This window comes from Schistosoma haematobium, chromosome 3 (assembly GCF_000699445.3).
Source record: "Schistosoma haematobium chromosome 3, whole genome shotgun sequence".
Lineage (NCBI taxonomy): Eukaryota > Metazoa > Platyhelminthes > Trematoda > Strigeidida > Schistosomatidae > Schistosoma > Schistosoma haematobium.
Genome location: NC_067198.1, coordinates 5981962 through 5995411, shown reverse-complemented (window position 1 = coordinate 5995411; position 13450 = coordinate 5981962). Strand labels below are relative to the sequence as shown.

General features: G+C 32.9%; 1 protein-coding gene across 4 annotated transcripts in view; it reads right to left on the bottom strand.

Moving 5' to 3' along the window:
* PPFIBP1_1 (Liprin-beta-1) overlaps window positions 1–13450 on the bottom strand; it is an 85901-nt gene that overhangs the window by 56410 nt on the left and 16041 nt on the right. For 3 of the 4 annotated variants that reach the window (XM_051212864.1, XM_051212866.1, XM_051212867.1), the window contains exons 5-7: window positions 12248–12395; window positions 3853–3878; window positions 171–210 (exon numbers count right to left, since the gene is read on the bottom strand). In XM_051212864.1, coding sequence (XP_051068787.1) covers window positions 171–210; window positions 3853–3878; window positions 12248–12395 — 214 coding nt within the window. Of the gene's footprint in view, window positions 1–170; window positions 211–3852; window positions 3879–6941; window positions 7645–12247; window positions 12396–13450 lie in introns of those variants that run through there. The other variant, XM_051212865.1, reaches the window with a different exon arrangement.

The window sequence follows — 13450 nt, the reverse complement described above, 5'->3', positions numbered from 1 at the left end:
CACTAGCCGTCAACGAATTTGGTTAGGTATATAAATAAACAGAAAAAGCGTATTTTGCTATTGTTCAACATTAAGAACTAATAAATTACGTTGACAGGATCAATGTGATGTTTTTACTGTATAAGAATATATATATATATATATATATATATGGGCCTGTAGTTACTAACCTGGAGTGATAGAACGCCGGAATAAAGTTGGATAATTCAGCTAGAATAAAGATAAACAGAAACCAAATTAAATTCATTCGAAAAGAATAATCAACTTACATAAATCCATTGACTAGTATTAATAACAATAGAACCAGCAATAAGTGCTTCCAGGTTTTTAATGGTCGTCTAGATAACGTTAGTTTGTGATTTAAACCATGAATGTTCTACAGTCTTGACGAACTCATCTATATTATTAATAATCGTGTGCTTGCTGGCGACTAACTTCAAGATGAAACTTCTGGAATTTCGGTCAGAAACCATGAGCAATCGAGTTCAACCATGTTGAGTATCAGACAGTGATCCAACGTAGAATGTAACCGTTGTAATGCTTTGCTAGTCCTTAGTGATGACTAAATTTAACAAATTGGACTAAAATTTCCCCTCAAGTTTAAGGGACTTATCATCATAAACATTATGCTTTGATGTTAGTTTGCTTGGAGTGGTCTAGAATAGTGACTGTATTACAAAGTATTCGATAAGATCTAATAGATCTCAGTTTCACAGGAGGTCGTTAAGAGTAGAAATGCCTCAGTGTTTACATCTCATACCGTAAGACCGGGCGATGTGAGTTTGAATCCTCTATGAACCATCAGTTGCCCCAAGAGTGCAAGTAAACGTCGTTAGTTAGTGTCTTCTTCATGCAAGAATCGCTCTAGACTACCACAAATAGGCAAGCTCGACATTCAGACGGGGAGCGAGATACGAACTTTGATAAAAAAAGAAGTAGTAAAGTGAACGTACAACTCCAAGAGCAACACCTTAAAGGAGAGACGAGTGTGGCGTGCGCTACTTATGCAGACAGACATAGGTAGTATGTAGCCGGAATTGGAATGCTTTTCGGCAGAAGATTGAAATAAAGAGAAGAGAAATAAAAACAGAGAGTAATAGAAATAGTATCAGGATTAGAATAATGATGGAGTCTGTAAAGGACAATTCAAAGAAGATCTACAAACGATGTATTTACTGTATGATTTTCATATTTTACAAAGGGATTGTGTGATTTCGCACAAAACGGTAGGTAGAGCGAAGGTGTTAAGTGGAACTCAAAACGCTAGTTAATGTGCGAAAAATAAGGGCTTGTTTCTACGGTTGCGAGTGATTTCCAGCTTTTCAAAGCTCTTGAAAGCACACCAACCTTGGTAACAAAATTAGTAATTATCCACTGAAGCTGTGAAACATAATTCACAGTTTTCCCAATAAATTTCGGAAACGTTTCTACCTTATACTGGTTGGGCGAGATGTTTTCACGTTTTTCCTTGCCCTAAAAGTGTCAAGGAATTCACGAATGCACTTAGTAAAAGTTGATTAACTGTTTTAGGAAATGTCGAGTTCCTCAAAATCGTACAAGCACGATAAGCGATAATGTAGGTCTTTAAATTCCAGATGTAGTATTTGCACTAATTATCTCATGATAAAATAGAAAAATAGAAGGGAAACTTTGAAAAATAATCAAATAAAATATAGTGATTAGTTTGAAAGAGATTAGATGTTATTAGCATTGGAATCCAAGATACTCATCACATCCCATTTGGGAATCATCAGCCTCATGAAGGTGACGGATTCCACGGATAGCAATATCCCATCTCTTTCGTACAATTCTGTGTCATATTTGTTTCATTGAGGGAATTCGCACAGGATACTTAAATCCCAACCAAGACTGATTAAAATTCAGTCCTCAATATAAACGACAGCATAATTCAAACCATTCCAAATAAAAATAGGGATTAGTTTCTGAGATTTTTCTTTTCTTTATAAAGAAATGAAGTAAATAATTAATGCGCAATGACTCATTTAGTATTGGGCTGATAACAACAAAGTATAGTAGAAACAAGTACAAATCATTTGAAACCAGACAAGTTCCCGGTCAAGTAGAAAGATTATAATTTTTTAAAAAAACAAAAAAAATTATTCTAGGAACTAAAAAATGTACGGTGATAGAAGTAGTTGACACTTAACTTATTTTTAGTTGGTGCTCTTTTAAAAGAAAGCTATTTTTCATTTACTTGCCATTTGTACACTGGTATCAGTATCATTACTATAAATAATAATTATTATTTAACCGGGTCTGTTGTGAGGTAGTAACTCACTTAAGACACCGGTGGACGGTGGAGCGATTTCGTGGATTGGTTGAAGTTAGACACTAATACTGTTGGATGCCAGTTCAATGGTCTAAGGGTTAAGCGTTCGCGCGCGAGATAGGGGCGGGATCGTAGATGCGCACTGCTGAGTCCCATACTAGGATGAGATGGCCGTCCAGTGCTTCCAGATAATCCATGGTAGTCTAGTTTCAGCTGACTCATGAATTCAATTAATAAATAACTATTATTCCAAATGGATTTATTTTACACAGTGATATGCTTATAAATAAATGTATCCCAGAATAAACCAGTTTTTAGTTCATGCAACGCGTAATTCACTGCTTCATATGTCAATAGGAGAAGCAAACTTCACTGGATAGTTTAAAATCCCAGTCATTTTACGTAAGCTTATTCTTATAAAATATTTGTGGAGGCAGTAAGTTTTCAGTATTGAGAGTTTTTAGAACTCGTCAAATTTTATAGTTTTTATCACTGAACGATCGTAGTTAGACACCTAATAAAAACCAAGAGGCACTTGAAAGCTATTTCTTCCTAGTATAGGACTCTTCAGCAGTGAATATACATAACCCAATCAAAGGTCTAATACAGAACTTTCAGGTCTCTCAATGAACATTTAATCTTTGGACCACTGAGTCAGAATTCTATGATTTACAAGTCCACGTCCAATCAATTCATTATAATATCTAACCATCCTGCAATACTGACAAAACAGCTGCTCAGTGCTTTTTAACTTTCAATGGTTATCTAAATAAAGCCATTCCATGATATAAAAGTCAACAATCTCCATAAACCTTTCAGAGTAAATATTTATTTTAATTCACTAGCAGTTCCATAGATAAATATTACATTAGAACAGTAGGTTTTGATACTTGTTTTGTTTTCAGTGTGAATATTGGTGATACTATCAAATTGTCAGTCAGTTAGTCAGCTACAACGTAGGACCAGGTACATATGTGCATCGATCCAAGTTGCCACACCTCATTAGCACATTAACATGAACACCAGATTCATAAAAGTGGTTAATTTAGTGATGATAATATACAAAAGAAAGATTGCATATAAGGATATAATACAGGAAGAAATAATTAGTTCGTAGAAAGAAAGATATGAGGCGATTTTAATCTCATAGTTTAAGAGAAGACAGAGAGTGTATACACCGACGTCATTGTGATTGATTCTAAGCCATGTTACCTAGAGTTTCTAACCATTGATTACGATAGTCAAATTGTAAAAACTGATATTAAACAAAGTAAGTTACAATTCTCTAATTCAAAAGTTAACAGTCGATAATGAAACTAAATTGATATCTTACCTATGAACTTATTCATCATTAATCAAAACTTAATTCTATTCAACTTAATATGTTAGATAAAGTTTGATATTTATACCTATTTAATTTATTTCATATTACCGAATAAGAAAAAAATGTCATCGATTAACCGTTAGTTGCAAAAAACAAAAAAAAAGGTAAACTAAACAACTAATATCATGTTTGTGTCTATTCTGTCGTTTCTTCATCTTTCTAAAGTCAAAAGACATACCCTATTTGATTCTCTTGATGATTCATCTGTAAACAAAATAGAAAGAAATAAAAGACAAAAGGATATAAATCTTGGTGTTCAATACTAAAACAAAAAAACGAAGAAAAAAAAATTAGTTAAGAATTTCATTTGTAAAATATCAAACAATTAAATTTATTTTCCATTAATATTGGAATGTAAATAGTTTATGAATGGTGTATGAACTATGTACAGTAAACAAATTAATGTATTGATACAAACGTATTGTGTATAATTCAATAATAAAAATGATGATACATTTTGTAGGTCATCAATAACCAATGTCATTTATAAGTGAATATGTTGAATAATTATTTACTCCAAGTTTAGTTATTTCAAAGTGTTTCACACACTTTCAGTTGACGGAATGATCGTCGGTTCGACTTTTTACAGTATTGTTAGTGTAATTTCATAATAAATATTGAAACAATACGTATGACTAATTTACTTGGTATTGTTTCACTTGAAATCTTCCCATTGAGGTTTAAGACTGCAATTGATCAGTCTCTTATTGGCATATGTGCATACTGTACGTATGCCTCGATATTGCCTTAATTCACAAGCATCATAAGCAAAGATGGATAGTGGCTAGCAGTGAAATCTAAGACGCGTGTTTCGTCCTATTCGGGACTCGTCAGCTGCGTGTTCCTGCATCTCAGAGTTGATGTTCACTCTAAAACTCGAACCCAGTACCATTCGCTTCAAACGCCATCGCCTTATCCACTTAGCTACTGAGTCCTGATAGCCACTTGCTTGTGCAATGGGGTGAATTTCAATTCACTTGGTATTGTTCGGTTTGTATCTTCCTATTGAGGTTTAAGACTGCAATTGATCAGTCTGTTATTGGCATATGTGCATACTGTGCGTATGCCTCGATATTACCTTAATTCACAAGCTATTTGTAAGCAATGATGGATAGTGGCTAGCAGTGGAATGCAGTTTGACGCGCGTTTCCTCCTATTTGGCACTCGTCAGTTGGATGTACCTGCATCTCAGAGAGTTGATGTTCACTCTGGGACTCGAACCCAGTACCATTCGCTTCAAACGCCATCGCCTTATCCACTCAGCTACTGAGTCCTGATAGCCACTTGCTTGTGCAATGGCGTGAATTTCAATTCACTTGGTATTGTTCGGTTTGTATCTTCCCATTGAGGTTTAAGACTGCAATTGATCAGTCTGTTATTGGCATATGTGCATACTGTACGTATGCCTCGATATTACCTTAATTCACAAGCTATTTGTAAGCAATGATGGATAGTGGCTAGCAGTGAAATCTAAGACGCGTGTTTCGTCCTATTCGGGACTCGTCAGCTGCGTGTTCCTGCATCTCAGAGTTGATGTTCACTCTAAAACTCGAACCCAGTACCATTCGCTTCAAACGCCATCGCCTTATCCACTTAGCTACTGAGTCCTGATAGCCACTTGCTTGTGCAATGGGGTGAATCTAAATTCAATTGGTATTGTTTTAGTTGAGTCTTCCTATCTTCCCACTGCTGGCCATTATCCATCTTTGCTTATAAGACGTATGACTGTTTAATGTTACCTAGTTTTAAATGACATCAGTTCTTAGTACAATAGTAGACTTCAAATTGTACAGTATCATATCATAACTACCTGTAGTAATGATGACAAATCTAATAGAGGACTTCATCAGAAAAGTTCCACTTCAGTAAAAGATCATTTGCAACCCGAATAGCTCAATGTATTTTTAAGTTCCACCAGAGATAAAAATCTCCTGATGATTACAGGTAAACCTTGCCGACTGTCAACTGATGGTTAGTATGAAAGGTTTCCAAACAGACTGTTATTAACAGATAACCAACTATTTCAACTACATTCTGAGAATGATTGAAATCTTCACAGATCCGAGTCAATAAATTTCAGTCACAACAAAAATTTGGGGATACATTGCCTGTTACAAACTTAGTTGTATTTCGGCTTTAGACATAGAGGTTAAATTATAATTGACTGAATGTAATTTGATGAATCTTCCAGTTTCATATTTCTGTGGACTAATTACTTTCGTTTAAATGTTTGTTAGTTTTTTACTCTCACTATACACACTGTGCCACTAACAATCAATCAATTTTTCTTTAGTACACATCTTTATTTACAAAATATCATAAAACAACACTAGTTGACGGGGAATAAAATGATTTAAGCCAAAATTGATTAAAAGAATCATCAATTTTATCAACCTGTTCTAAGAGAAGGAGAGAGAGGAACTTGAAACTACTAAATTCTTGTATATATAAAATGATCAAATTCTGAAGTGGCTTTTGACAAGTTGAAAATCATGATGTATATGCACTACACTATTGTCGCTTGATAAAAAAGAGTAGTCTAGCTTTAATTTATCAAGTAATTAAAACTTGAAAGTAACAGTAAGGTATATTATTTAGTTAACTGTACAGTATTGCGATCATATTATTTAACACAAACATATTGCTAAGAAGAAAAAGAATCGTAGTTTGACTGATAGACTTAAATTTAGATTTTTCAAACTATATGGCAATAAATGATGGATAGTGGCTAGCAGTGGAATCCAGGACGCGCGTTTCGTCTTATCAGGGACTCGTCAGATGGATGTTCCTGCATCTCAGAGTCGATGTTCACTCTGGATCAAGTCACCTGAACTAGTGACCATGTTGCAACATTGTAGGTAGCATTAGGTCAGCACTAAGGTCTACATAAATATGTCACTGGTCACTGTAAAACTGAGAGATGTAGATTTAAACTCCCCAAAGAGGCATCATTCCTCTGAAGACCGCAGGTGTGAGTTGATGACAAATGCTAACCAGCACGAAGCTCATTTTCAGTATTTCCTACTAACTACCTCCGGTAACCTATTATTAGGCAACATACAATAAAATATCCGACCTAAGTAATAACAAAATATGGAGACATTTTGACTTTATTGATATTACAAAATTAATTATAAGTCAATCTTAAAGCTTTTTCAGCTCTAACACTAACTAATTAAAATCAAAGTTTCTTAACATGGTCTTGTAATCTCATGAATACAGTGATAAAATTTACTGGTTTATTAAAGAATCTAAATTGTAACAACAGTAACTGTGAATTATATAGATTTTATTAATTAAAATCATTACATTACCGACCGTGTAACAATATGTTTTAGTCAAACATGTACATAACAATGAATATGAATAATTTGGCGAAAGAAAATCCCACCCATAAAATGGTTACTTAGATTTTATATAAAATAACTAATTTTGTTTAATGAACAAGAAATTCGTAAAGAATTGAAATTAACTTGTTCAACAAGTAAATAAAGGGTAGAAAATGCATGAACATTGTACATTTAAAAGCTTTAATTAATTTTATTTTTAGTAACATGACAAACTCCTGTAGTTGTCTAGTGTACAGACTCTTTTTATTATCAAATTTATGGTGTATGGCACTTATGTCCACAGACATAAGTAAGTAAATGCTGGGTAAACATAGGATTTAGATGGCCCGGTTGGTCAACATTGCTTTGGAGGTCAACACGCTGAAGGACTCGACATTTTGACGGATAGCGTGGCACAGATTGTAGTAAAAGAGAAAGTGGCGCGGTGAGCAGAGCTACCGCAAAAGCGACTGTTTAAAGGGTGGAAAAATGTGATGTATACTACTTATGCCTGTCGATATAAGTATATAAAACACATCAGGAGTGGAATGCCTGGCAGCAGAAGATTGGGAAGATCGAACATAAGATAACACGAATAGAGAGTAATTGAAATAACAACACGAATGAGGGGACGATGAAGTCTGTAAGCGAAAATTGATGGAAGAGTTGCAAATGAAATATTTAATATATGGTTCACATATTTTACAAAGATATTTTGTAATTTAGTATTAAACAATAAATTGAAATTTCCCACCTGTTTTCATTCACAATAAATTTATTTGAAAACAATATATCTAGCGCATTATATCATAATTAAATATTCACTGGAAACTGGGAAGCACCGGACAGGTATTTTTCTCTAGTATATGACTTCTTGGTAGTATTCACCTACCAGATTCTCGTTAAGGGATCTAAATATTTAAAGTTTTTCAAGAGACTTGGAGGTTCTGAGGAGAACCATCTTAAGGCGAAACAGTTGTTCAGTGCTTCATTGTTTACAGTCATTGTTTCAGTGCAGATTATGGAGACTGAAGGATAGGAACAAAATCAAGATAACTAATAATCACCAGTGATCATGAAAACATTAAACGTGCGTGATCTTTGTGTATTCCTTACTCGTAGGTTTCACGAACAATGGAACTCATAAATATCTCGAACAAACGTTGATCTTTTTTATGTGTTCATGTTAATTCGATAAATACACACCTGACAAATGAATTGTTTACTAACTAATTTGATGCAAATTATCGTCAAATTAATAACAATTCAGAGCTTGATCTATAACTTATTTAGTAAACAAAATTTCAAATAAAGGGCAAGTTCCTTAAAGACTGCGGATTTCAGGTTTTATGATGAAACATTATATTTTGCCAAACACCAATTTATTGTCTATATGAAGAGCTGAATTTAAGAAAATAATGTTTGTGTGCATAGTTTGATTAGAACACGAAATGACTTTGCAATTAAGGAGACTGATTTCTGGGGACCTCTACGGGTATTTTGAACGACGGAAATGAAAATTGGACGGAGTACGGTCGACAATCGTTTCTATTGACCCTGAAAAAATATTATACGGTTATCGAATTATGTTGCTAGTTGATTGAAGTTTAGATTGCATCATTGGATGCTAACTCAGTATTCCTAATCATTAAGCGCTCTCCAAAAGAACCGAAAGTCTTAGGTTCGATTGTCGTAATCATGGCTGTATACTGTTATGGAGTCATATACTAGAAAGAAAAAAATGTCCAGTACCCCTTGATTTTCAACAGTAGATTAGACGAGGTCAATTTGTGGTGAAAACTATCCGTAAGTTAAATCAATCTTCAAAATAACCGCTTCAAGGAAATAATTAAATATTCAACTAAAATTTTCTACACAACATAAATCGAAAAATGTATAACGTGTCGGTACAACAAATGTATTAACTTCTCGTTTTGAATCATAAAGCAAATATACCAGCAATTTTTCTTTAATGTTTACCGTTAATGACTTAGGTAGTAACTTTCATGACCTGACTGAGATAAATGATGAATAGTTTAGTGAAATTGATGGACGTAATTTTATACTTCACGCAATAAAATTACGGAAAATAGAAAGAGAACTAGATAATAGAATAAATGATTTAGAAGATTTTCCGCTTATGCGAATATGTTTAATGGTGTTCTATTATTTAAGCACAATGGATTAATTGTAAATCTTTCGTTGCAGTTTAGGAAAAAACCAACAGTTAATTAGTATTTGAACATAGACTAACAGTATGATGACATGACATGTCATCGATTATTTCAATGAATGCATCCATCCACAGAAATAAAATTCATTTGGAAGGCTTTGAAATTCTGGTTCGAAGAACTCGAAAAAAAACATGACATTCAGATGAGTCGCGAATCAACAAGAATATCTGTCTATACTATATCTACAAGAAAAAGGTCAACCGCTTATCTGACTAGGGCTCAACTAAAAGCAGTCTACAGAAATAAGACAGCATATAGAGCCGAAAAAGATTCCGAGGATAGCCATTTACGGACAAGGTCATAAGTATAGGCTTAGCATTTAGCGACTATGGAATAATGTAATCCATAGACTCTGCGTGAGGTTAGTACTGATAATATTTCCCAGAATGTCAACAGAAGGTTTTTAATTAAAATAACGAGCTCAAAGAATAGATGGCAACTAACAACAAGTAACACCGGGGATTTTCTTCGTTCATGTTTAATTATTAAATTATAACAAGCAGAATAATTTAAAAGCCAATATTTTATCCTGTTATGAGACCAATTACCTGAATTCGCCGCTACACATGTATATATATCTCAGTGTTTATATGTACACTGTCGACTTGAACCCAGAAAGTTGCGGTAGAAACGCTAACACATCACACACTAGTCACAATATGATATTTAGAAAAAACGAGAAGTATATAATCGTATTTTCTTGACACTTACTACTCTTGACTTGTGCATAATCCTTACATCATAATAAATATGCAAACAAAGAAAGTAGGATTTACGAAAAACTCAGAATGATTATATGTTCTAATAATTCATAACACATATAATACTTAAATGTGATGATCTGTCATTCGGTTTTATACGTTACTTCATAATGGACAAGTAAAAAGGTGATTAACACAACGTACATAGCAAATGTTTACTTATTCTGTAATAATTATTTGAAAATAGATACTTGACAAGTAAACGAAGTAGACCATATATTACAAATATTTGTATTTTGTTTTGTTGTAATTTAGTGACAAATCAAATAGGTATTTCAGCTGAGGAATCGTTTAAAGATCAATTCAGTTTGTAGGTTATATTCGTCAAGGGACAATCTTATTTATGGTAAGGATGAAAATCAGAAAACATTGGTCAAGTGTTTAGTACTAGCTTCGAACTCATCAATAATTTATATGCTTCAACGTGATAAAAATAAAACTCATGATTTTCTGATTTGACGTTTAACATCAATCCGTGATAAATACCATCAATAAAGCATTAAAAAATATAAATGAACGATGATAAGACTTTCAAACTTTTCAATTTCACATGAAGAACGAATATCATTTGATCAACGAAATCAGATGTGGTTTTATTACACGAATATTAAAATTAATCACAAGCAGATGATAATATGGTGTTTTTGAAGACTTCATTATTTAAATAAGAGTTACAATCGTGAAAGATTTATTTTCTTGTTTCAAAACAACGTTGTCACCAACTGAATTTATTCTAGTACAATAGGGACTCTATAAAGAGTTAAACATATGACTTTCACGTGACTTAAAAGTTTCGATACCTAATGAACCCTAAAACTTTAAGTAAACAATTGTCAAGTACTCCGTAACGTCATTTGATGAAGAAATTTCTTTCAGTTCGTTTGACATTTACAAATTAATGTCATTGAATAAGATGACTCTTGAAACCGTTCATATAAACAAGTACGACTATTCATTAAATAAGTACAATTGTGCGTACTTAGCTAAACGCTTTTTATGAAGCCCAGTGAAATTACTTGACTGTCTTAATTGGAGTAGGTTTTGTGAAATTTGAACCTACAGTATAGCAATTGTAAAGAGAGCACTTTGACTAATTAATCACATATATGAGCAGTGTAACTTATGTTAGGCCATTTAGATTAGTTTAAACTAACGAATCATTAAGTTATTTATACTAATAAATACTCATTTGAACAATAAAAATGGAGATTTGTAGATCAGGTGGATGATTCTGGTGGAGTTTAGTTCTCTGAGCTGGATGGTCCAATCGTGGAGCATTCATCGTTATTCTGAACGACATCAGCAGCAGCACAAACTCCAGGTCGAAGTCTGTAGAACTTTGTGCTGATGTCATTCAGAATAACGATGAAAACTCCACGACCAAACCATCCAGCTCAGAGAACAAAATTCCACCAATAAAAGTAAGTTCTTCATTGGTAAAAATAAATATGCTTAATTATTAATAATTATTATTGAAACGAGTCGCTGTTTCTCAAGGAATGCGTCATTGTTCAACTCAAACAATAGTGTACACTCTAAAATTAGTGTAAACATATGGATTTGTCAAGTTAATCTCAGATGTTTGTTGGGAGTGGTGTGTTTCATACTTTGCATCATGAACTAACTTGAGTTATGAAACAACTGAAAACTTGAAAGTACTGAACAGTTCTTTCTTTTTAGTATCAAACTCTGCATAAGTGTGCATCTATGACTCCACTCTCGGTCTGAAACCAGGACCTTCAGGTCAATTGATGAGCTCTTAACATTTAGACTACTTAGTGGGTATTCATTAGTCTACATTTATAATTACCACCAGTTCGCGATATTGTACAAGCAGCTTTCAATACTATTGATAAATACATGTTCCATATACGACATAGTTGGACTTCACTGGTCATGGTTTCACACTAGAACTCAGGGAATTACCTATAATGAAAAGCCATTATTTAGTGCATGTTCATTATTAGTGTAAGTCATCTGTGAAGGTTGTTGAATTTTATAGTTTACATTATAAACTGACCTCAAATGACCATTGAAAACCTAAAAAATATTGAACAACTGTTTCGTGTCATAAAGTTGTACATAAAATATAATTGTTCAATAAAACGGCGAGAAACCATGAACAATGGGCGATAAATAAAAAAAGAGAGTAAAATATACAGTAGGTTTGAGATTTCAAACTTTGAAATAGAAACACTGAAAGAAAGACAATCATTCATGTTGGTAATGATAATGTAAATGAAACTCACTTAATGTACTTATATTGTTTGATAATGTAGCTGATCGATTAGATACAGTAGGAAGTATTGTTGCACATTGTCTGTTATATTTTAAACTTTGTAAATCTTCATATGAATTTCTCAGACTAAATAAACTTGGACGTTGTGATAATTCTTTCTTTAATGTGGAACATAATTAAGTGAAAAAAAGGCAGAAATAAAAATACATTCTGGTTTGAAAAAGAATTCAATGTATGTATTAAAACTTGAGAAAATCAGAAACAAACATGATTATTTGAAGCACAGTTGGATAGTGGATAACAGTGGAATCCAAGACACACGTTTCATCTTTGTTTGGGGTTCCTTGACTAGATATGTTCGCATCTTAGGGCTGATTTTCACAACGGAACTCAAAATCAGTATGTTAAGTTTAAGGATCTCTGAATTTAAATTCAACATACTGTCTTAGTTATTGACTAACTGTGCTAATCTTTTTTTGGTATTGAACATACAAACAGTATTTCCGGACCCTGCTCAGGAATACAACCGTTAGACTTTTGCACCCGGGAATGGATTTCTATCAGTTTACTAAGGTTTAAAGTTGCTTGAACGCATGTTCATTTCAACGCTTTTTCTTTTAATCACTAAATGAGATAATTAACACAGATGATTACCTAAGTAACTGTAAGGTTCTATGTTATATATGACTGATTGAATTACTAACTTATGCTGTTTATAAAACAAATGTTAAGTATTAAGTAGTTTACGAGGTTAAAGAAAGTTTCTTTCCTTAATAAAATATATAGATCACTTTGAATTCATTTCATCTTATAAACCGATTCCTTTGATTTCACTAAAAGTGTTGTCGTTAAGCAAATGTACCACTATTCTAAAACTATGAAAATAGAAATTTCGTTTGTTGGGAATAACCAAATGATAAAAATTCACTTGGTCTTAAGAAATAACAGTTTTCATAGTAGAAAAAAATAATACGATAAATGAATAACAGTAACAAAAAATTGATTCCATTAAATGTCCTTATTTAAGACTGATAGTTTATAAGATGGAAATCGATTTGTTTTCAATTTGGATTTATGTTATAACATGATCTAAATAATTCCATTGAATAGTTCATTCTAGTTTTTTTAAACCGATCTAAACAAGTATTCATCAGTTGTCCTATGATAATTTTTAGCTTGTTTAAAAATGTATGTAAATAATTGAGTTTCTTTC